The 26,039-nt window shown below is 36.1% G+C and overlaps 2 protein-coding genes across 2 annotated transcripts; one reads left to right on the top strand and one right to left on the bottom strand.

Moving 5' to 3' along the window:
• Window positions 1–708: 708 nt before the first annotated feature.
• RNaseX25 (Ribonuclease X25) lies at window positions 709–25,108 on the bottom strand. Its single transcript, XM_067789034.1, has 2 exons — window positions 24,424–25,108; window positions 709–4,353 (listed from the first exon to the last, which is right to left on the bottom strand). The coding sequence occupies exons 1-2, from the start codon at window positions 24,495–24,497 to the stop codon at window positions 3,426–3,428; spliced, it is 1,002 nt and encodes a 333-aa protein (XP_067645135.1). The 5' UTR covers window positions 24,498–25,108; the 3' UTR covers window positions 709–3,425.
• Spn28Dc (Serpin 28Dc) lies at window positions 8,696–13,368 on the top strand. Its single transcript, XM_067789033.1, has 2 exons — window positions 8,696–9,382; window positions 12,028–13,368. Exons 1-2 carry the CDS (start codon window positions 8,817–8,819, stop codon window positions 12,965–12,967), a joined length of 1,506 nt encoding a protein of 501 aa, XP_067645134.1. The 5' UTR covers window positions 8,696–8,816; the 3' UTR covers window positions 12,968–13,368.
• Window positions 25,109–26,039: the final 931 nt, after the last annotated feature.

Below are 26,039 nucleotides of genomic sequence, written 5' to 3'. Positions count from 1 at the left end.
GTATAAATTTTCTTTTATATGCTCAAAATTGGCTAGAGTTATTAAAATGTTAATGAAAACAAAATTTGAAAAAAATGTAAAATTGTAACAAAACAAAATTTTTTTAAACGTCATTTCGGCTCTCACCGGTTTTACCTTGTAATATTTATATCATGCTTCAAACTATGGAAATTGGTTTTTAAATCCTAATTGCAGATTTTGAGGATGTATTCAAAGTTCCTAGTGCATATTCAGCTTTTGCACATTCGACTAGACCTACAACTGGAGGCATTTCTCGCAAAGATTATATTTTCACTGACAAATGGTGTAATCCGTCAATCAATTAACAAATAGCTAATATGGTGTTTAGCACGTCCCCACAAGTGTTGTAGTAGATTGTCGTAGCTCGCCGTATTCCCATTGTAAGGCCACGATTCAAAACTGCGTTGACTATGGTAACATTTGCATATACATATCAGACAACCTACGCATACTCCTATCATTTGCCCGATACGAGAGCTGCACCTTCATTAACTCCATAAAAAGCTCTAACCGATCCTTGCAGCTCTTTCGTTGCACTCGCCATTGTGCTGGTGCCCTTTAAGAAGAACGAGAGTTTCGTTTCATACCAGCTCTTAGTACGTTATTTAGAAGGACATTTTTATATTTTTGTTTTGTGTTATTATATTTATTGAACATAATTGACTTCTACATTATAGGTGAAAATATTACAAACAAAATAAATTATCTACAAGTAAATCATCATTCATCATAATTGTCATCCGAGTGGATAACTTAACTTTACATAATTAGAAATAACACTTTTTTGTGTATTAATATAAAGATTGCTAGAGTTAATAATATGAGTTAAGCGTGATTGATGCGTATGCCTCATAATATTATCCTTAAAGACGGCATAGAATTTGATTTCTTAATGATGTATAAAAATTCTTGTATCATCGCATTACATTTTGATACTTTCATTCAAAGTTCTAGTTGCGTTATTAAAAATATATATATATATGTTTATTTCTCTCAACTACCTACATATTTAATTGAAATACGGTTCATATATAAATCCTAAAACATAATTGTATCTTTCATTTCCAATTACAATAATCAGTATATCATTTATGAGTTATTTTTTGTTATTAAAAACATCACAGTGGGGTACCTTGAATAAATATTTCTCAAAAATCAAAAATCATGATGGCGCTTAGAGCTAGAAACGTTAATCAAATACGGCGTCCTTTATTTGTATTGTGATGCGAAAAATTATTTGTAATGAACTTAGTAAAGTTTATGAACTAATAATATCAATGTCGAAAACTTACATATTCAAGGGCGTAGGAACAATGGCAAGTCACAAGGTAACTGTGTAAGATTGCTAGGCGCATAAAAAGCCTTGCCCGTCAGACGTTATGTGAAGGCGAAGAGCCTCTACGTGGTTAAAATCCATACCTCAATCACCTAGAAGTCTTCTGTTTGAAATGGCAGCATCTAATAAATATCTGATTTGTTTTTGGTATGTGATATAAGCTCCGATAGATCGATATCTTATCTAGCCGTTTGTTAAATGACCACTTAAAAAATGAAATCAATATTTTTCAGCTGATTTAGGTCCTTGTCTACAGGAAATTTTTTAAGGGACAAGATAACATTGATCCGGTCGTTTATCGTATGTTCAATAATTGAGCTCTTATTTTCGTCCTTCTTCTTCTTGTTTTAGTGCTTTGTCCTATCCGGTAGGTGCGATCTCTCACGAATTGTCACGGATATCCTTCACTGGAAGTCCAGGTAAACTTGAAGTTTCAATAAGGTTCGATCAAAGAGACATGAGCGTTGGTTCCATATTGTAATTGAAAGGATGATTGGGTTCTGGGTAAGTAAGAGTTTAACCTATTACAGTATCTAGATCGAATAGAAATAGATCGACATATTTACTTGCACTTCACATGGAACACAGATGACAAAGATCATGATTTATAACCGCAATATATAGCTCCTCCAAACCCAATTGTCAACCTCACCTATCAGCGGCGAATTCTGTTTCACTAACATACGAGGCTCTGGCGACCCCAAGCTCCTCATGGAACTTGGGGTGGGGAGGGAGGGATTGCCTGAAGGTTTAATGTGGCCATATAAATCGTTCCCGAGATGGTCGGGCTAACACCTTAATGGTACTGTGTTACCGGAGCGTACCGGATATGTATTCCGCAAAGGACAATCACATCGATAACACTCCTCAAAGCCTTCGGAGAGCAACCTTATCGCTATAACAACAACAAGATGTGCCAGACGCTTTTGTTGTTGTTGTAGCGATAAGGCCTTTGGGAGTGTTATCGAGTTGATGGTCCTTTGCTGGATGCAGATCCGGTACGTTCCGGTACCAAGCCCGACCATCTCGGTACCTTCTAGGCCATACCGCCCTCCCACCCCCTAGATCCAAGAGGTGTTCGGGGTCGCCAGAGCCTCGGCTGTTAATAAAACAGAAATCGCCACGGATAGGTGAGGTTGACAATTTGGTTTGGAGTAGCTATGTATTGCGCTGGCAACCTGAAAGGGCTGCGCTACACAAAGCCTGGATTATTTTAGTCGCCTCTTACGACAGGCATACATACCGCGGGTATCTTCTAACCCCCTGACCCGCTGGGGGCCATAGTGGCGCTCGTACCTGGGTGGCGCAGATGCCTGTTAAGATGCTCAGGTTTCTGAGTATTTAACAGAAACTGTTTGTTCAGCATTTAATTTCTCTCCTTTATAGGAAGTACTCCCGCCTCACTGTGTAGATAATGTTTTGGCAACACAAAATAATCCCGTAGCAGTTCTTTAAGCGGTGTTGAAAGGACTGCAGCTTCCTCCAGTATGTTTCTTGACGACTACACAGATATGCGTAGCTCACATGCGGCTTGTCAATTGCTTTATAGGTTCTAAATATCGTGTCTTTTGCATCCCTTTCAGCCATGTCTTTGAAGAGAACGAATGTCATATGATACTCTAGCATCTTTAATGAGGTTTCTCTTAAAAGGTGTAGGTCTGAAACAGTATGGATAGCTGAATCTCGCTTAAAAGTTCTCGGGCGAATTGCGAACGATAGCTCCGACGAAGGAATCGTCTTGGGTCGTTTTCTCCTAGCAATGATATTCTCTGTCATTATCGTTTCGTACGTTTCTAACGTCAGGGTAGAGAGGAAAGCAAAATCAATTGTCAAATGATATGATGTTATCGTTTAATGATGTCTCTTAGTCGAGGTTTAAAAGCTTAGATCCCTCGACTTTGATAATAAATGTTCGGTTGCTCGTTAGTTATTGATCTAACTCTATTCGTTTAACGCGACATATGATTTTTGTACAAACTTATTCAAAATAAACCACTGTACGCCCCATATAGCTGTCTGTTTGAATATACATACATAAAAATCTATACCGTGAGAAACCGCATCCATCTTACAAAGTAAACCACATAATGAACTGCAGTAACTTATAAGTGTTTACTACAGGGAACTTCCACTTTTCCTCCTGTTCACGCAACAATGGCGGCACATTACTCGGATAATGTATAGGCTTGGATATATGGCAATTCGTAATAACGGTACCGCCTGGATAATTTATAGATACAGCATCGCCTGGCAGCACCCCGTCACAATCGGTAAGCTCCAACTGTTTGTCAAAACAAATACGTATCTCCTCAAGATAACTCACATCACGCTTATTATCATATAAACAATGTATGGATGGATTTTTGCCCAACGATTTAACCAAAGCTGTTTGTAAAGCAACAACAGTACTATTCGAATCTGGATGTATACCAGCATTACCCAATATATTCGACATTAAATATTGATCGCGCCAAGCTAAACCCTTTTCGAAATATTTCAACTCATTGTTCAACTCTTCTAAAGCAGCAGCGCATGTACCATGTTTTAACCATTCGTGTTTCCAGAAATATCCTAACTGCTGTTGTCCATCAATTGTTGGCCAATATGTCTCAAGATTATCAAGAATCACCTTAAGTTGATCCAAGTCAAAGCCGGCTGATTTATTACAAAAACTCGGTCCCATATGTCCCAGCTTTGTTGGCCAGACTCCGTGTATAGTCCAAAATTCTTTTTTGGTTGGTAAGATGCAGGCGTGCGTGCTATCCTCCTCTCGCCAATGGTAACAAGTTGTTACGGGCCATTGTTGTGTAAATATCAACAAATCAAAGTCGTGATTGGCCTCTTCTTCATTTTCAATGCTGAAATCTTCATCAGAAAAATCATCAAGAAGAGGAGATAATTCTTTGCTTGTAAGATCGCTGTCGTTGTATTGATCGATGTTTATTGTTTGAGTGTTGGCCTCGACTACTTCTTCTGCGCTCTGGTCAATTGTGAAGCTGAAACGGGAACAAAGATGGAACATTTATAAAAGGTACTTATTTATTTAAAATTATATTAAGAATACCGATTTGCATTGTATTGTATAAGAATACAAATTCTTCTATCGCTATATGAGCTAGCACGTAACGCAAACATACACAACAGAAGCGACTTCTTCAAATAATCAAACGGCGAATAATCTAGCCGAGTGAATCAAAACCAGTCGGGACTTCACACAAGGCGACTCCCATTCGTGTGATTTCTTTTACTTTATTCTGGAACTGGGGCCAAATTGTAAAATCCGTGATCGTATTGTGACCAATATTATATTAAGCGATACTAGTATCACTAAGCCAATACTAAGCAGACACTGGTATGTACGTAAACAAATCAATCATCATATACAGACATACATACAAGGCAGCAGAGAGATACTCACAAACGCATGTCATCATCAGCCGAAGTAGTACTCACAAATACGCACGCATATGGATACAAACTACAAATATACATGTATATAGCTGGTAACCAAGCGTGAAGTTCACGAAATTACTAGAGAGAAATTGGTGAATGAGGGAACCAAGAGTACAAAGGCAGCGCAAGCTGAGGCATGACTAAGCAGTTTGTTTAAACACGCAATTAGTTGTGAAGTAAGAGTTATTGTGAAGTACTCTCAAAGTAGCCTAATAAAGACCATTTTGCATTATTGAATATTGAAGTTATTTATTCAACAGGTTAGCGATTCGAACGTTAGCAGAAGGTTTGCAATAAGAGGAATCCTCTAAATTCGTTACAGTATGATTCCACACGTAAAAACATGGATATTGGATTATAATATACGTGATCGTACTATTTGATTCGTATTCGCATGATGATATACGTAAACGTAGTCGCTGGCTTTTTTTGACGTTTTAATATCTATTATGACTTTAGAATATGATCCTACGTACTTTTGGTCCCAAAAGAGTAATTTGTTCAAAATAAATCGAGATTTGTTTGCTATCGTATGTTATAATCCCATTTAACTTATACGACTGCCTTTTAACGTAAATTCCATTCATATCGTATTCAATGCGTGATCGTATGTTACGATTCGGCTCCTAATCTCTCCGATAAACGATAAAAAACATGTAGTAATTGCTGTCATAATATAATAAACCGGCCCATTCGCGCCATGCTTTTTAAGTAAGCGCGTAATTGAAAGGTAAAGTCCTCTCTCAATGAACTAGAGCTCAAGATTTCAGGAAGTGGATCCAGAATAAAATTCTCGCGACTATCCCAAATCTCAAAATTCCCGTCATACTCGTTAGCTTCTTAACATCTAATTTAACCGCTGCATTGGCATAATACTGCCAAGTTAGCGATTTCTTCTCGAACACAAGCGAGATTTTCGAGAAGATATCGTAAACTCTACATATGAAACTGGCAAAATAGCGACTAAATTGAATATTGAGAAGCTTGCGATCTTTACAAGTATTGCGAGATTCGAAAAGCGAAGCTCTGAAGCGGCGAAATTTTATACCAGGCAAAAGTACTAGCAGCTCAGTCAGATGATGTTTCGAAAACTTATTAACCCCTTGCTCTTCTTCCCTCTCTACACATCCATCACGCATTCACCTTTGGTTAATCCTTTTGCTCCTTTTCCATTTTATTTTCCATTTCCTTCCCTTCCTTTCATACATTTCCTTCATCTTCTTCTCCTTCTCATTTACCTCTCCCTCTTCTTCTTCTCCCTTTCCGTCTCCTCTTCCTTCCCCATCTCTCTCCTTTACTTCCCCTTCTCCCTGTCCTACCCCTCCTTCACCTTCTTCAAATAAGGAAACAAATAGGCTTTTATTATCATCGTTCGTTTCACATTCAGAATCAAACTTTGGTCGATAACTCCTAAAAGCTTTGGAACATCTACTTGAAAACCTCCCGCTATTAAATATGTTGTTTTCACTATTCATATGACGCCCATATTGTCCACAAAAACTTTTTGGGCTGCCTGGGTCCATATTTACTTCAGCTTCAAGCTTACTTACTTACTTAATTGGCGCTTAACCGTCTAAACGGATATGGCCGTCCAACAAGGCGCGCCAGTCGCTCCTTCGCTCCGCCAACCGGCGCCAATTGGTCACACCAAGGGAGTTTAAATCGTTTTCCACCTGGTCCTTCCAACGGAGTGGGGGCCGCCCTCTACCTCTGCTTCCATAGGCGGGTTCCGATAGAAACACTTTCTTGGCCGGAGCATCATCTTTCATTCAGCTTCAAGCACGAAAATAAAAATAGAAATCTTTATCAAATATTGTCAATTAAATTCTCCTTTTACTTTTCGATAATTTAGGAAAAAATTTCAATAAATTTTGTAACTGAAACTATGCCAACTAATCGCGAAAAAGTTTTTCAAAAAATTCGAAAATTCGAGAGTTTTTACAACAATTTCGAGCAGTCTTCGGAAAAAATTGTCAAAAATCAATACGAATTTTAAGAGACCTATAGCTTGTACTTTGTTAGGCTGGAATCAACAAAACTGCATGCTCAAAAAAAAAAAAACCAGAAAACTCCAAATAAAAAAATTTAAATTTTAGTAAAACTTTTGTCGGTTTCTTGCTCGAAAAAGTGAAGAAATTGTTTCTTAAATTATTGAAAATAAAAAGAGGAAGAATTTAATAGGCCAAAATCGAAAAAAATTGCCACTGCTGTACATATGGGGTATTCCATCCCATTTCGACCAATTTTGAACCCGACCCCTTTAGAATTGGCTGAAAGTTTTTCTTCTTTTTCTAGCTTACGAAAGACGTTTTTAAGAAGTTTTTCAAATTTTTTCATCCAACTCAAAAAAAGTTATGAATTTAAAAAAAACACCGTTTTTGTTTTCAAAATGCTATAACTTTTTCAAAAATTTACCGTTTGGGATCTTTTTTTTTTTTTAATTTGTTTGTAAATGTACTTTTTGGAAAAAATTCAAAAAAATTTTTAAAGTTTTTTTTTGTAATTTTTCAGTTTTTCGAGATTTTTCGAATTTCGCCCTTATTTTTTCTCATAAAAAACTTCAATCAATTCTGCAATCATCCCCAATAATCCCGGAGTGGGCCGAGGATTTTTTTTATTTAATTGAAAAAAAAAACTTTAAAATTTTTTTTTGTATTTTTTCCGAAAAGTACATTTAAAAACATATTAAAAAAAATGATCCCAAACGGTCAATTTTTGAAAAAGTTATAGCATTTTGAAAACAAAAACGGTGTTTTTTTAAAAATTCATAACTTTTTTTGAGTTGGATGAAAAAATTTGAAAAAATTATAAAAAACTTCTTTCGTAAGCTAGAAAAAGAAGAAAAACTTTCAGCCAATTCTAAAGGGGTCGGGTTCAAAATTGGTCGAAATGGGATGGAATACCCCATATATAAATCAAATATTAAGATATGAGAAAGTTTGTTGCCCAAGTCTTTTGTTTCTTTCAAATTTAAAGTCTCTTGCAATTTTCTCAAGTTTTATGCTAACTTCTAACAACTTACTATATCAAGGTTATTGTTTTTACAAAACTATGTTGATTTCCGGTTTAGAAACTAAAAATAATTTATGTTTAGAACAAAAACTAATTATTTTCATCAACAACACAAAGTAAATTAGTAATGACAACATACCAACAACTACAAATATATAAAGCGCGCTTCGTGCTCGCTCAAGCTCAACTTATAGCGAGCGACTCAACATTTTCGCTTTTAGGTGGCTACGTTGGCTGATAATCAAAAAACGACTAGTTTGACAGCTCAAACATACACAACTGACTTATGCGGCAGTTACCCACCGACGTGTGCCGTACGTAAGGACGTTTGTCGTACGAAGCACGTTTGACCGAACTCTCAAGCCCGTAGGAATCAATGTGTGCGTCTGTGTACATGTACATAACATATTTGTGTGTGTATTGTTTACAGATAAGCACTGTTGCCATTGACCATTTTGCATGTATGCTTATGGAAACATCAACTTTTTCCAATTTAATTTTTGATATTGTAAAAGGCCGGAATACTATTAAATAAGTATAAATAGATTAAATATTTATAATCAGCACTTTTACATAATTATTTCGAATTATTTTCACAATTTTTCAAACTTTAATTAGGCGTTTTTGCATAAAATTGCAAACGGTCAAAAATTAGCGCACAAAAGTTTACTAGGCAACTCTGTCTAGTGAGAGAGCGATCAGCTGACACGTTCTTACGGAAAAAATCAAAATTGTTTTGATTTCTACGTTCCGGGCTACGTACGTACGGGCGTTGCACGTCGGTGAGTTTTCGTTTACATTGCACACTCATAAGATAGGTCGTGTCAGCTGACACGTTTTTGGTACGTACGTTCGTGAGTAACTGCCGCATAAGCCGGAATTTCCCAAAATGAGTACAATAAGCTTTGATTGTGCTTTACTTTACTTATAAACAACAATTCAGCTTGGGTGCTTGCCATTTGTGAGTTTTGTGCGTTAAAACATTGTGCTATCAATGATAAGTTTAAGGTCATCTATATTGGCAGTTTGCCTACAAACGTGCATATTTGCTTATATTTTTGGAGAAAATGGCATAACAATGGCTGATGATACGTCTGCTGGTACACCAGCAGGAGGAGCAGGAACAGCTGATATTGTGGCAGCAAGTGTTTTGAATTTTGCACAAGATGTTGGATTATTATTGAACGAGAATTTACATTTGGGCAAAACTACAATATTTTCACCTGTTAGCATTATGTCTTCAATGGCGTTATTGTTGTTGGGTTCGCGAGGCAAAAACTATGAAGATTTGAGGCATATCTTCCGTTTGGATGTGCCACCATTAAGAGATGCCTTCAATGCATTTCATACCGAGTTTAGTGCTATGATGCAGGAAATGCAAAACAATTCAGTTGCGTTACAATCAAGAAATCGTGATAATTGGCGTAATACAAATGTTGCATTTAATATACGAACAACACCGAAAGTGGGTGATGTACCTGGAGAAGCTATGGGCAATGTGATAAAGATTGTGAATGGCCTTTTTGTTAAAAATGGTTATGAATTGAATCCAAAATATAGGTATGTATGATGATATATGTCGTTGTTGTCCTTATCGCTACAACAAACAACATGATATATGTTGTTTACAAGTTTGTACATATATATGCATAAATATGTGCAAAAAACATACATACATATATCTACAGCAGCGAACCGCAAAATAGCAGTTGCAATTTTTTACGATTTTCGTCAAATAAATTCTTATTTCTTTATTTTCAATATTTTAAGAAAAACCTCTATGCATTTTGTAACGGAAAACTATGCAAACCAAAATAAAAACCGTGTTTGAAGCAATTCGAAATTTCAAGAAAGTTTCGAGAACATTCGAACTTATTGCTTAATGTTCTTTTTTTGTTATATTAATTTGTTGTCTTCAAGGCCAAGTTTATTATTTTTGTAAAATGTTCATAGACCGTATAGCCGACTATTTCAAAACCCAAGACGGTTTATCATCAGCGATCCGCCCATTGAAGCGATCCACACATTGCGTGCGCCAATCAGGTGCTATTATCTCATTGGACGAGGATTTTTGTTGCAGCCCATATGGTTTTTCTTTAAGCTCTTGCTTTTGTTAGAATTCCAGTACTGTTTTGAATTAACTCCGTCCTCTTGGCAAATACTAGAAGCTTTCTTGTACTTATGCCACTTGCTGCTTCTAGATCTGACAGGAATTTTGGTAGACTTATTACTTGAACTTTGATTGGCCTACAAAATTGTTAAAAAAAAGAATCAATGCGAATTTTAAGCGATCTTTAACTTGTTACAACATAATAAACGAAACTGCATTTTCAAAAAGGTTCATAGAACTCCAAATAAAAAGTTCGAAATTTTCGTAAAGTTAACATGAGTTCTCTGAGTTTGGCTTGCATAGTTTCAATTACAAAATTTAAAGAAATGTTTTCTTAAAATATCGAAAATTTGATAAAAATTTCCAATGCTATTTTTGTGTTCGCTGTTGTTTATTAGGGTACTCCTTATAAGTCAAATAAAATATTTTTTCTAGGCTCACCCCTTCAGACGATAGAACAATAATATCAATAATATCACATATAAATTTTATTCCCGAATGGAGGCGGTTAAGGGCCGTCGAACAGGGTTAAAAGTTCATAAAAAAAAAAATGTAAGGCGCGATAATCTCCGACGAGTTTTTAGGGCTAGCTTCTCTTAAAAGTTGCTTTATGCATATTTTAATCTTTCCTACAAATTGGGGTGACAGGACCTACATACATGTTTAATGCCGATTCCGAACGGCAGATGAGTTTTTCACTGAGAGCGAGGAACGACACCGCTTGAAAACATTTTCTTCTAATTGAAAAAACTTGTTTCTAAAATTTTTATGTTGTTTTTCTCGGGGCGTGAACCGAGCACCTTCAGTGTGGATGGCGGAGCACGCTACCATTACACCACGGCGGCCGCCAATGGAGACGTTAAAAACTGAGTTTTTTGCTTTCTAATACCCAGAATGTATAACACTATAAATGGCGATATAAAATATAAATTTTGGACCCGATTGAAAACAGTTATATTTTCTTATATACATGTGACCCGGCCTATGAAAAGGTGGCTTATGACTCAAAAAAAAAAAAAAACTACTAAGAAACTGAAGAAATGCATTGTTTATCTTCAACAGCTGTTTCTCGCAATTTCTTTTTTGAGTCATAAGCCACCTTTTCATAGGCTGGGTCACATATGTTAATTATCTTGTATATGGGCATGGCCATTATTAAAATGTAACTATCGGACGTGATGTATCAAATTGTATCCGAAATAACAAATCGCATGATTTAGTATTCTGAAAACCGTCCGTTTTATTAAAATTCAAAGTTACTTTGATATTTTCTTGTCATATAAAATACTACACATTTGATGTTTGGATTTCAGTAATAGGCGTGGTTAGAAAGTAGGCGTGGCTACTAAATGCTTTCGAAATTTTAGTACAGGGTGGTCGTCAAAAAAGCCGACATATGCATTATTGGTGTTTCAAAATTTTACTTTTCATTACAGATAAAGGCCAAACAACACATTTTTTTAATTTTCCTTCAATGGGTTTTGATTTGTATGATTATTGTGAACATTTTTCTAAGAAATTTTGCATACAATTATATAGAAATATCGTAACCCTTTAAGTTATCAGTCAGATATAAAAAAACTTGCGTATTCGAAGCGTACTCCCAGTAGAAAAATACCTCGTAGGGATTGACACGTCATTATTGAAAAAGTTCGGCGACAACTGTCATTCTGTGGTTTTGGTAAAAACATTTTTTCTAAAATGATTTCAATTCAATTAAAATTTGGTATAAAAAAACTGTTTTTATTGGACAGATAACCTTAACGTTTCTTGAAAAAACGATCCTTAAGTTTTTAATATACAAATTAATAAAAAAGAAGCCTTGCAGGAAAAGCGGAAGGTTTAAATTTATTTCTGAAACGAAATTTCACGAACTTTTCAAAGGCAAAAAAATACCATTTTTTTGGGATTACCCTTATCATTATATGAGCCGTTATTTTTGATGGTGGTACAAATATACTGAAAACATTTTTTTTCTGGAGCTCGTTTTAGTACATACAGTTATCCCAATCATCAAAAACAATGGCTTGTATTGCTGTTTTTTAATCTATAAATTAAAAACATGCATTTAATTATACAAATTTCAACATTCCAGGGACATTATCAATTCTATATACAAATGTGACATCACATCATTGGATTTTAATACACCAAAATCGCGTGACTATATTAACGATTGGGTTTACAAAAGTACCTTTGGCAAAATTGCAGGCATCATAACCGATAACATCTCAGCAGATACGAATGCAATAATAGCAAGCGCTTTATACTTCAAAGGTTACTGGGAAAACCCCTTCCTAAGCGGCGCTACTATAATCGACAATTTCTATCCCGACGGTATAAAAAACCCAGCAATAAAAGTTAAAATGATGGCTACTGCTGGTGCATATCCTTATTACTATGCCAGTGAATATGATTGCAAAATAATCGGCTTACCCTATGTAAACAATTTTACGACAATGTATGTTATACAGCCGAACAATTCTAGTCGTGATAAATTACGAAATTTATTAAAAACTTTAGATGCAGAAAAAATTGAAGGCATGATTGCTAAAATGATTTATCAAAATGCGATATTTACATTTCCAAAAATGCATTTAACACAAAATATTAATATGAAAAGCGTATTTCGTGCACTCGGTGTTAATGGCATATTTGTACCACCACCGGTTATAGATTTATCGAGCAAAGTATTGCGTCGTACACAGCGTGGCGTTATATTCCCATTTGAGAAATCAGCTGGCGCCCCGCATATTCCTACACTAAATCTGCTGGAACGTTGGAGTTTGGATCGTAATAGGAGTAGCAATTTATTGTCCGATCTGTTTGTGGGTGATATTGTACATAAAGTGGATTTTGTGGTCGACGAAAATGGCACGGAGGGTGCAGCTGCAACGGTCACGTACTTGAAACGTTCCGGTGGTAATGTGCTGTTTCGCGCCGATACGCCGTTTTTGTTATTAGTACGACATGATCCTACGAAATTGCCATTATTTTATGGTATCATAAACTTTCCTTTACCACACTTTATTTAAAGAATGCGAAAATGCGAAAAAGTATGAACTTAAAATCTCTTAAGTAAACGCTGCCATGCCATGAAAAATTAAAAACAAAAACGTCCTGTAAGAAACAATTAATTGCTTTACAGAGTTATACTCTACCATATACAACTAGGATATACTTACTATATACCTCTAATAATTTTGTTACAAACAAGACTATACTAATTTTTTGCCTAAGAACAAATCATAATTATGTACGTAGTACATACGATTTGAAAGCGATTCTAGTCCACAAAACATACTTTATTGCTAAGCAGATATGGACTACTAATTAATATCCTTTTGCAATTTATATCCTTTTCTCAGTATTGTATTGTATTTCATTTATGCATTTCTTAAAATAAATATGAGATTGATTGATACGATATTTTAAACTTTTGTTTACTCTTTGTTATCGTAAACGCCCTGTCAATTTTAATTTTTGGGATTCACGGGGTTGCTAAGCGCAATTTACAGCTTCCGCAACCCAATTGTCAACCTCACCTACGCGAGGCGAATCCTGTTACAAATATGATTGTATCCTCATGGAACTAGGAGGTGGGGGATTGGGATTGCATATAAGGTTCAATGTGGCCATATTAAATCGTTCCCGGGATAATCGGGCTAGTACCTTTATGGTGATTGTTGCGGGGTAGTGTCTTTATCACTAAAACAACAACTACATTATAATTTTTTAAGAGAATACCCAGCAAATACTTCTAAAGCGTTCTTCATTTAATAGGTACATATGGGATCCAAAAATGTTAGAAATATAAGGTTCTGCCGAAATGTTTACATTACTATCACTTGCTTCGTATACGTCCTAATCAGATTGGACGAGATTAAGAGAAGGCCAGAGGTGCACATGATCCACCTAGCGGGAAATGCATGGGTCTAAGCGCGGGACTGTAAAGTGTCGAAGATTATGTGTAGGTGTTACAACCTTAGACTAACAAGTTGCTTCTATCATTAAAAAGAGAGGATTGTACACTCATGACGGGTATTCTGATTGGACACCTTCTGGCGTCACGTGCCTTTAAATAAAGCTTAGTCAGTGATAGTAGATGTAGAAAGTGGGAGTTGGAAGAAGAAACGATAGAGCACGTTTTGTGCTCGTGCCCTGCGCTTGCCAGGCTAAGAAGCTATTGGGAGTCATACAGCTGTCAGATCTAAAAGCATCAAGTGGCATAGGTCTTAGAAGGCTTCTAGTATTTGCCAAGAGGACGGAGTTATTTTATAACATAGGTCCTGGTTTTTGATAGGGTTTTCAGTTTGTTCGTTAAATAAACTTCTAGTAACACTACGGACTCAGTCTACGGATTCAGTATATGTGAGGTCCTCATGGACCGGCCAGTTCAACCTAACCTAACTTTCACATTGCGTCATAAACTCGAGCTTCAACAAACTCCGATATGTCCACAAATCCCTAGTAGACATTTTCTACCGAACATTCCCGTAACCGCCTCATCTAATATTGTAGCATAAATGCTTCTACGTTGTTGTTGTTGTAGTGTAGTGGGAAGGAAGTGACTCGTTGAGTCAGATTTTCGTTTGCGAATACATGGCTTTATTTCTCAATTGCACACTTTATTTATATTTATTATGCTTGCCCTTTCAGCCTATTACTGTATGTGTAGGCTTTTAATATATTTAATTACCTCATCAGGCTTTTTAATCCATATAACTAAGAGATTAAAAGTCACGCCACCTAGATGGGAGAGTCAATTTCTCAGAGGCCAGAGAACGTTCTATCCATAAGCAGTATTCAAATATGGGTTACCAGGTCACCGTTCTATATGATAACAGGATTGAAACCTCCCGAATTTGTTTGCAAAATCGAGCGCTTATTATATTGAATTAGCTCAATCACGGTTGTCACTGGGTCTACTTTTTTTGTAGGTCACGTCCCGTAATTTTGTGAGAAAAATTTAAAAGTAACACGACGCAAACTGGAAGTTAAGCTTCGCCTAAATTCTCTTCGGAGTTATATCGCGTCTTGTATTTCTTTATTTTTTAATAAGCGTGTGGTGTTGCTAAGTTAAAAAAAAACTTTCCTCCACACCTCCTGAAAATGTTTTTAAAAATCAATGTCGAAAATAATCAAAAAAATGAAATTTCGGAGGCTTGAAAATTATTTTTTTTGGGTATGCGTAGTGGAACTTTTTTTCCTGAGCCCAAATCCTATCGAAAAATCGATGGCGCGACATTGTAAAGGTCTACAAGTAGGATATGTAGCAGCACGCACATACACAGCTCACCCGATAAAATGCTTGTTCTTGTTCGTTTTTCTTAGGTCTGTTGTACTTCTTAGGTCCAAGAAAAGTGTACTAGCTGCTAACGAAAACTTAATTTTAATTTTTATTGTAAAATTACAAAGAAATATCCTTATTTACTTTCCATAATCCATATGTTTTTGACAATTTAAATTAACAAATTGTGATACTTTATTACCGGGGACCATTGCTAAAGCACGACCAAAAGCGTCGGGGGAGGTATTAGTAGACGAGTTTTTGCCTCACTTCCAATAATTCAAATACTTTTTCGCCTTTGAACTATTGATAACAGGAAAAAACGCGTCTTTTTATTTCTCTTTCCACATTTTTGGACGGGTTATTGCAGTCGACCTCGGTTTCAAACTGTTTTTCGCGGAGAACTTTTGAACGGGTAGAAAAACTTAGCACCCGTGTTTGTATTATTAATACTGGAATAACTACGCGTCTTCAGATAACCCAATTCAATACTTTTGTATAATTTTCTGTAGGACCCATATAGGTGTTCTACATTTCCATACTAAATTCGTCCAAAAAAATTTACCATCACAGCAACCCATATATGATATTCCGCTCCTTTTTTTGTTTACCTGCGTTGCTTTCCACGACAGCAAGCCCGGTAATTTTGACACTTCGTTCAGTGTCAAACGAATGTTCCACTGAGTTCCACAATAGTTTGACACTGACCGAAGTATCAAACGGCAGTGTGTTAGAAACAGAAAGGAATTGTTTCCCTCTCATACATACCATAATTGTAAACCTGTACTATGGGCGCGATATCGGTCAATAAATCGACCCAGTCTAATACTAGTACTTACAATGTCAGCTCATTATAATTAAAAATTAGCATCTATTTGCTAGTTTTCCAAATTGTATTTTTTTTTTTTTTTTGGTTATGCGTCATTTTTGTTAAGTACGTATTTCCGGACTATTTTGTATTTTTATCGTGTTATTCCCAAGATGTTGGGCAATTTTGTACTTTCCATTGAAAAAAAGTATTACTATCTATGTGCAATGAATATAAATGTTTGCAATCAATTTCACAACAAACATTTTGAGGATTTTGTTACGGCTCTGGACTTAAGATAAAATTGTGGCTGCATTCGCGGCAATCCTGATCAGTGACGTTCGACATCCAGTATCTTCCAGTCAGATTCGCTAGGTGAAAGACTTGGAAAGGCTAGGTAGATAGTCGTTCTTTTATAGTGCCATTCCTTGTTTAATTTTTCAAGATTTTGACGTTATGTTCCTAAACGCACTGATGCCTGCCGACCACACAGGATTTTTGATTCTGTCCACAATTTATCTGCGTTGTTGTTGTAGCGATAAGGACACTCCCCGAAGGCCTTGGGTAGTGTTATCGATGTTGATGTTCCTTTGCCGGATGCAGATCTGATACGTTCCGGTACCAAGCCCGACCATCTCGGGAACGATTTGTTATGAACAAATGCGACCTTCTTGGCCAGCGTCTTGGCTACTTGCGATAAGAGAGATCGATATGAGTCTCATACGTTAGCTGGTTTCACATGCTTTAGTAGCGGTACCACCCTCGTCATTTTCCATTTTGCAGGTATGATGAAAGTGGACAGATACAGGTTGAAGACGGCACGATATATTGTAATCCCTCAAGGTTTTTAAGAGTCGACATGTAAATGCAGTCCGGTTCTACTGATGTATATGGTTCAGCGTGTTCGATGGCTTCCTCGACCTCTTTTCGGTGGTAGTAATAGGGGATGCACTGTCTTTATGTTTGTGTGCGCGTCTGTTGGATCGTCGTCTAGATTTGTCGATCACGGAATGCATTAGCACTCGCGAATTTCTTTGCATCTTAGCATCTCATGTGTATTGTATCTACATAGTCGGATTTGAGAAAGACTTTACCGTTGACCAAAGTTTAACTAAACCCTGCCAATACCATCACGATGTTCTATTGTTCTTGGGGTAAAAGCAGCGCCTTTTGTGTTTATTTCTATACAAATATTTATAAGAAAGTTGAGACATTTTAAGGTTGGACCGAGGAACAGGGACATATTACCACTACTACTTCTACCAACCCTACATACAGCGAACTTTCTCACCGGTCGCTATTCGAAGATATTTCCTGCAAAAACCTCAAAATAGATTTCGGAACCGGCTGATTGCTAATCTGTTTTAGTTTGTTACATAACGCCTTAGTCATGTCAATGGCATTCCCAAGGTCGGTTATAAATCTTTATTGACGGCAAAAGACGCTTCTGCCATGAGTGGCATATTTCGATACTCGGCTGACGATATTAAGTAAACACATGATATATTTATTTATTTGTCAATTTCTGTACTTTTGTTTAGCTATTGTTATTTTTAACAAAATGCGTAATTGTGCCGTTGTTGATAATTCAAAACTAATGGCGATAACTTCATCAATGTATAGACGTCGTTGCAGTAAGATCGTTGTTGTTATTTATGTAGTATTAAATTTCAATGAACACAGATAATTTGTTTATAAACGGTAGCGAAACATTTGCATGATTATTTGTAGAAATTTGAGTATTATACGGGTTGAGAGGGCGAAGCATAAGCAATAAGTCATTTAAAAAAGAGCAAGGTGTAAAATTGATTGTAGGTCAATTGCAATTCGACTATCAATTACGTACATTAAAATTTTAATATATATGACCCGGTCTATGAAAAGGTGGCTTATGACTCAAAAAAGAAATTGCGAGGAACAGCTGTAAAGCTGTTTTTTTTTTTTTTAGTCATAAGCCACCTTTTCATAGACCGGGTGACATATATAGTTATGTTCGTGCATTTTGCATACAAATATGGTTTTTTATATGCAAATAACTACATATATTTCAAAACTACCCTTTTTCAAATGTCAATATGGTGGGTAGACGGTTGTGTTCTAGGGTTGGGTTAGGTTAGGTTGAACTGGTCGGTCAATAAATATCCTTACACAGTCTGAATTTGCCCATAGTCTTATCAGAATTAGTTTGACGACCAAACGAAGAACTCCAATCAGGTGCCATGACTTATGTTATAGAACAACTCCGTCATCTTGGCAAATACTTGCAATTTTCTAGGACACGAACACAGAACGTGCTCAACCGTTTCTCCCTGCAGTGAAGGGAACTGAAGACAGTGTCCAGTTAGTATGCCCATCGGTGGTCTTAAGTCTTCTCGCTTTATATATATTAGCAGCTTTGTGAGTCACCGTGGTGTGATGGTAGCGTGCTCCGCCTACCACACCGTATGCCCTGGGTTCACACCCCGGGCAAAGCAACATCAAAATTTTAGAAATAAGGTTTTTCAATTAGAAGAAAATTTTTTTAAGCGGGGTCGCCCCTCGGCAGTGTTTGGCAAGCGCTCCGAGTGTATTTCTGCCATGAAAAGCTCTCAGTGAAAACTCATCTGCTTTGCAGATGCCGTTCGGAGTCGGCATAAAACATGTAGGTCCCGTCCGGCCAATTTGTAGAGAAAACCAAGAGGAGCACGATGCAAATTGGAAGAGAAGCTCGGCCTAAAATCTCTTCGGAGGTTATCGCGCCTTAAATTTATTTATTTTTAGCTTTGTGAGTCGAACGCCGTAGATTTTCACATAATCTTAGACATTTTGGAGCCTCTCTCTTCTACCCACGCCTTTCCTGCTTGATGGATCATATGCAACTTCTGTCTCCTTTTGATTTCTACCGAACGGATTGGGACGTCTGCCGTCCATTCAGCGAGTGCTGCACCCTACTTTGCCAACTCATCAGCATTTTTGTTACCTTCTATCTCTTTATGACTGGGAATTCAGTATGATTGTATGGTCTGGCCCGAGCGAAGTTTTTCCAATGCTTCTTTGCATTCTAGAACACTTCTTGATGAAGTACTGCAGCTTAAACACGATTCCTCCAAAATTTCTGTTGCTTTCTTGAAGGCTATAATTTGCACCTGAAAGACGCTGCAGTAGGATCTGCTTATTTCTGGATCAACACAGTAACGAGCAGACCCGATCCCTTCCATTAATTTAGAACCATTGGTATACACGTGTATAGTATCTTCAGCCATTTCACCCTTGCACCAACCCTGCGGCTCAATTGTAGCCCCAAGATCCCCTTCAAAGCTCCGTTTGACCTTGGGGGCGTTCTTTTTACCCAATTTGGGTTGTAGTAATGAAAGCCCAGCTTCACGGCCCTGAGGGTAGGGGCTGCCAAGTACTGGGCCTTCGAATCAGACAGTTGGAAAGTTGGCATATAGTTTACTCTTGGCCCGAGCAAAAGGGTAAACTGCCTCTTTACTTATTCTAATTTCAAAGACTTTTCTGTGGAAGCCCAAAGAAAAGGTTGATAACATCCCAAAAATTGTGACCCGTTGTTTAACCTGTTGAGAAAATTGAAGATAATGCAGATGTCTAATGTTTGAAACTGCGTTAGGCTATGCTGACCGATGGCATCTGATCTAGTGTAAATGTGATCAGTAGGTGAACTTAATGAAGAATTGTCTGTATCTTACCACTCTATCGAGGGGACGAGGGTTTGAACAGATTATTCGAAGTAGTTATTTACAGTGAATGAGCATTTTCAATCATGTTGTATTGGCAAGGTTGAATCACAATCCCTTAATTGTGATGCAAATTTATTATTATGCCTGGTACTCAGAAAAGGTTGTTCACATCCCTTAATACTTGTAATAAAATTGTAGAATGGTATCATGTATCTGGTGAGCCTTTAGCATTAGAACATGTTACAACGAAATATTTGTGCTTGGAATAGAAAAGTAATGAGACTTAAGGTGGTGTTGCCTTTGTAACCGGATGCCATTATTCTTAAAATGGTGGGAGCTTGGGTAGACCCGATATCATACCACGGTAAGACCGTATGATCGAAAAGCCCGTTTAAAACCTAATTTGGTACCAATGATTCGGCTACGATTGGAGTTTGGTAACATAGGATCATGCAATTAGATCAGTGTTTGTCATCGTGGAGTTGAGTCTTCCATTGACAGGTAGCATATTGACTAGTACATGTTACTTCAACAGCTTCTGAAAGGGTATTCTCCAGTGCCAGAAATGCAGTAAGTCCCATCGTAATTGTGTATAGTCGGGAAATGATGCCGACGCTTGTCTTCTTATACTAGAATAAGAATAGTTTAATATCAAATAAAATATTTCTCCATACGAGCCCTATTTGCATTCACTGTTAATTGGAATGATAAATAAGGCAAGTATTTACTGTTATTATTGTTAAATTAACGAATATAGTTTACCAAATTGGTGCTTCCACTGGATAGCCGAAAATACGGTTATATATCTTCATAAATGCGAATAGTTTCACAAACGAATATTAACCGCATATCCATGCTTCCCGGAATTTATTCGTGTCAACGGATAACCCGGATGTATATCTGGATACTCGAATATACGGATACTCCCAGGCTTAATTTCTATTCAAATAGATCGTTTTGAAATTTTTGAGTACAACTTAGACGATTAAATTTTGAATTTCCCTACATATATGTAAAAACAATTTGATTACTCTTTCTGGATAAATAATGAGTTATCATATAATTGAACAAAAGAAATAATCAAATATGAATACCTTTGATGATCAAAAACTGAAAAGCATATCTCGATCAATATTTCGAAGCATTTTTGAAGTCCTTTGATGATTAAAGATTAATATTTCATAAAAGCCAACAAAAACAATAATCAACAATGCTTACCTTAGATGATCAAAAAGTGTATATAATTTTTCAATCACATTTTGGAATCATATTTGAATCAAATGTGTTTACTTTAGGTGATCAAAAATTTATAATCATTTTTAATTCAGCTTTCTGAATCTTTTCTGACTATATTTGTTGACTGAATAATGAATTTTATACTTGTTAAAATTTTACTTTTCATTAAAAATCTTATTTTTTTCACATACACACATTTTTTCAATCATGAAGTTCAGATAAAATATGTATATAAAAATTTGATTATTAAGACATTCTTCAAGACAATATAATGCAAATGCTGCTCGACCGAAGATTTCCCAAACCATTTCTCCACCTTCGGCTTCCCAGAAAATACATAATAGTTGGACAATACAGAGGTTGTGAATTGTTTGAACCCTAGGTAAGTGAAACTGTCTTGACATATGTACCTGCATATGTCTTCAACATTCTGTACGGTATCTTATTTTAATTGACGATCATAACTGATCTTAGATGTTGTAGTCGCAGGTGAATATCGGTCAAGTTTGTTTACGAGTGACCTGTGGTCCAAATAGCTCACTTCCGCTTGCTTTCTTCACCAGATGAAATACGATTATTGTGTAGTATCTTATTTTGAATGAGATATGAAAAATATATGCATCATAATCGCATTCAAAAATGATTCAAAAATCTCAACCAAAACGATTGAAATATGTTCACGAATATGATCAGAAAATGACTGTGAAAAGCAGTCAAATATTACTCTAAAACAATTAAAGCTTAATTTTTCAATGATATCAAATATAACTTATCTTGTTTTGTTGATTTTCTGACAGGGTGGATAAATGATGTATATTGGAACGATTTTCCGTCATCCCTTGTTAAATTTGGTTTTGAGACAAACCGGTTTCGGCGTTGTGCCATCATCAGTGTCGATTTTAGTTCTCGAAATCGAAATCTCGAACGAAAATCGACACTGACGATGGCACAACGCCGAAACCGGTTTGTCTCAAAACCAAATTTGACAAGGGATCATAAATCATAAATCATAAATGATTATTAAAGAATAATCACATTTAAGGTACATTTTTCTCTCGACGATACATTAGTTTTCGAACAGAAAATGCTTTTAAATTTGAACGTTTTTATCCCTTTCGATCCGAAAGGCTTGTGGGGTAAACAGAACTTGTTAAAGGTGTTCAATCGTTACAGTGGGTAAAATAAAAACATTCTATCACGTCAATATGAAATTCTTGAAAAAAGGGGCGGTCGGATACATAAGTCCCGTCAGTATTTTTTTGTGGGACTTATTTTTCCCGATTAGTATTTTATGATCCCTTACCTGAAATATAGTTGCATTTGGTTTTTATAAGAAAATATACTTTATTTCAAATTCAATGAATCGGTAAGGAATAAAAAAAAAAATAATAATAGAGAAGCAATACACTATAAAAAGTGGGTTTTTATTTTGTATAAGGTCCGAAGCAATGTTGCCGAGAGGAATTTCGCATTCTTCGCATATCGTCTTGTTCTCCTCTCCTTATTTTGTTCCGCACAGATTGTGGCACGCCTTCGCTTAGGAATTGGAAAAGGTAGGAGACCTGCGGCTAGTTTCCTTTTTCTCCCAGACATGCCACTTCGACGAACAGCTGCTCTCTCCTTCCTTTCAGCTATCAGAACTATTATGAATCCTATGAGTGGATTTTGTCTTCGTTCAAGTTGAGAACTGATTACCCAACAATTGAAAACTGTTATCATCAATAATCGGTAAAAGATTTGTGTCTTACAGATGGCATGTGAGTATATGACATACTTACACTGAAAGAAATGGTGCTAGTAATATCAACAAATCGGTTCTGATGTTCTTGACTTAAAAGAGATTCGGTGAAATTGATCGAATTATGGTTAATTCGACCGAGTTCTTTGTCAAACGAACAAATTAGTTTAGTAATTTCAACAGAAGAGAAATTGTCGCTCTTAAGTTAACAAAATTCTGTAAAATTGACAGATTCCTGGTCAATCTAACTGATTTTTCCGTTAACACAACTGATCTCACTGGTCATTTCAACAGCGATCAACAGTCAGTACATGAGCAAATTTCAAAGAGAATTTTACGCTCACTGCGCTCTCTACTTTGTACTTATGACGATGGTGCCACTTGTTTAAAAAAAAAAAACCAAAATAATAAGAAAACCAACAAATCGAAAAATTACACAAAATGGGAAAACAACACAAAAATTAATTTTTCAGTTATCAATACAAAACGAAAAACCCTTTTTTGAATTTACTGTGCAAAAAATTATCAGATACCTGGACACCTATTTATCGGGTGCAATTTTGCAACTTCTCGTCCAAGCGAAATGCAAAATTGCGCCATCTTGTTGCAAAAGTTTTGTTTGAACGAACAGGATTTTTCCAAAGTTAGTAACATTTTGTTCAAGTTTTTACGAATTTACACTCACGTGAACGAATCTAAGCGGGGTCGCCCCTCGGTAGTGTTTGGCAAGCGCTCCGAGTGTATTTCTGCCATGAAAAGATCTCAGTGAAAACTCATCTGCCTTGCAGATGCCGTTCGGAGTCGGCATAAAACACATGTAGGTCCCGTCCGGCCAATTTGTAGGGAAAATCAAGAGCACGACGCAAATTGGAAGAGAAGCTCGGCCTTAGATCTTTTCGGTGGTTATCGCTCCTTACATTTATTTATGTATATGGCAACATAGGTACTTTCGTACAAAGCTGCCGCAACAACTTTTTTTGTTCATTTGACTACTTTAACGGTCAATTACGAATCAACGATTTGTGCGCAGTTGATTCAACATCTTGTTGCGATGGATAAAAATTAACCGAAATAAACAGAAAATCTGATAATTACATACCTCAATATATAACGAAAACACTAATGTACTTTTGGTTGATTTTAAAACTCAATAACCACTAAAACTCGCAAAAACAGCGTCAAAAAATTGCGTTCAAATTTGCGTTATTATTTTAACTAAACTAAATGTCAAATAAGGGAAAGGAGTACTGTTAAGAATACCATAAACTACGAAATGGGATCAGCTAAGCCCAGTTTAGTCACTTAGTTGCCAGGCTAGGCATCCTCAAACATATACCGGGACACATAGGTCCCATTCGGATCGAAAGGATTAATCATCTTGAGGTATGATAATTAAATATTTTTTGATCAAACTTTTCAAAAAATGTTGGCTCGGTTTGAGAGTAAGCGAACTTTTATTAGTACCCACGTCTGCGTGCATGTGTGTGTGTGCGTTTGGCTTGGCTCAATTTCATGCAGTTTGTGCATACTTCCGTGCACTCGCTTGGCACTTTCGTATCGTTCAAAAACCCTTTTGTTTACCGCATTGATTTTGCAAATTTTAAAATTTTGGTATTGAACACAAACAATTCACATACAAATTTACATATTTTACTTTGCATTTCGTATTAACAAGAGTTTTTGCTTTATGTACTTCTATTTATGTTTATTAACGATCGTTTTGTTATTACTTTATCACTTACCTAATCACATTGAGCCACTGTGAGATAAATACCAACAAGCCAAAAGTGGCTACAAATATGCGATTTTGCCCCATTTCACATACACAAAAAGTTGGTAGCGAATATTTTTTTGATTATGATTTTGCTTAATTTTCTATTTAGAAATTAAGCATTCAGTTGTATATGTGCTCCTATTTTTAAATTAAATACAGAATTTTAATTAATTTTCAAGGTGCGGTAATACCGAATTTATTCGTTTTTCTTCTTTAACCCCTCTTGCTCTATGTACTTGTTTGGCACGCTGTATTATTTGTGTTAGTGTCCAATAAAGTATTTCTTATTCTTGTTTCTTTATTTCAATACTTTTATTTATTTATTTTATTATTTTCTAAGTACAAATATCTATAAAATATTTGTTTAGCAATACACTTTTTATTTTCGTTTCTTATTTTTTCAGTTTTTCATTGTTGTTACACCAATTGACGATGACGCTTCTTCTCTGTATAATAAATAATTTCTCTCAGCGTTTTCGGCATTGCTACGGTTTTCCTCTGACGTTTTCTGGTATTTTCTTTTTTATCGCTTATTTTCACTATACGTTCACTGTCATTAAATTTATACTTTGCTTTGTATCTTTTCACAACAAATTGTCAAAATATGTGTCTATATGTGGCGCGTTCTGTTATGAAAGCACCAAAACACCAGAAAAATATTTGTATGAATAAAGACTGTCTACCTACTATAATTACTAAGCATTTTCGTTGTCATTTGTGTGTCTCTCATTTCATTTTAGTAGCGCTCTACTAGTTTATTAAATGAGTATACAATGGGGTATACTAGGGTGGGTAAATTTATTGAAGAAAGTAGGGGTGCAAAAGACGCGTTTTGGATCGACGATAGCGAACCCGAGAACGGAAGCTAAACATGTTGAATCTGTCAAGAGATATTTGCAAAAAAAGGTGAAAATTTTCATGCGGTTTTTGTTATTTTGATGATTTTGTTGCAAAAAATACGTGAACACAAGTAATGCACTTTTGATCTCCAAACCGGTGTTAGACCCACGCATAGTAATATTTTTAAGCGCTGCTAAAGCCCGCGAATACAGAAAGGTGTTCTGCGCTAAAATTTCCCCGAATTCGGAGCGGGCCGGGCAAAAATTACTTTTTTCGATAGCTTTGGATAGATGCAAAATTTTTGATGTATATTGGAACGATTTTCCGTTATCCCTTGTCAAATTTGGTTTTGAGACAAACCGGTTTCGGCGTAGTGCCATCATCAGTGTCGATTTTCGTTATTTTTCGTTTTTGACTTCCGTTTTTCGAAATCGCATCTCTGTCTTACTTGTGTCTTAATAAATAATAATAATAATAATAATAATAATAATAATGTGACGATTATGAGTGACACTAAGTGATACTCACATCCCTAGTCTGATGCTAAGTAAATAAAGTCACTACACAATAAAGCAGACAGTCACTTGTATCTACATAAACGAATCAATCATTATGTCTACACATATGTAGGTACACGCAGCTGAGAAGCAAGGCACAACCACATGCATATATCTGAGATACTCCTGAAAGTATGCAATGAGAGAAGCTATAAAATCGTGCAATTGTAGTTACAGCTGAGAAATT

This window comes from Eurosta solidaginis, chromosome 5 (genome assembly GCF_040869045.1).
Source record: "Eurosta solidaginis isolate ZX-2024a chromosome 5, ASM4086904v1, whole genome shotgun sequence".
Classification (NCBI taxonomy): Eukaryota; Metazoa; Arthropoda; class Insecta; order Diptera; family Tephritidae; genus Eurosta; species Eurosta solidaginis.
This window is presented reverse-complemented; position numbering and strand designations above follow the sequence as displayed.

What these genes read in the sequence shown, in the direction of transcription:
- RNaseX25 (XM_067789034.1), bottom strand. Translation starts at nt 24,497, where the DNA reads ATGGGGCAAAATCGCATATTTGTAGCCACTTTTGGCTTGTTGGTATTT. An exon ending in CAGTGGCTCAATGTGATTAG is followed by an intron (nt 4,354 to 24,423) that starts GTAAGTGATAAA and finishes TTCCCGTTTCAG; the next exon opens with CTTCACAATTGACCAGAGCG.
- Spn28Dc (XM_067789033.1), top strand. Translation starts at nt 8,817, where the DNA reads ATGATAAGTTTAAGGTCATCTATATTGGCAGTTTGCCTACAAACGTGC. An exon ending in GAATTGAATCCAAAATATAG is followed by an intron (nt 9,383 to 12,027) that starts GTATGTATGATG and finishes TCAACATTCCAG; the next exon opens with GGACATTATCAATTCTATAT.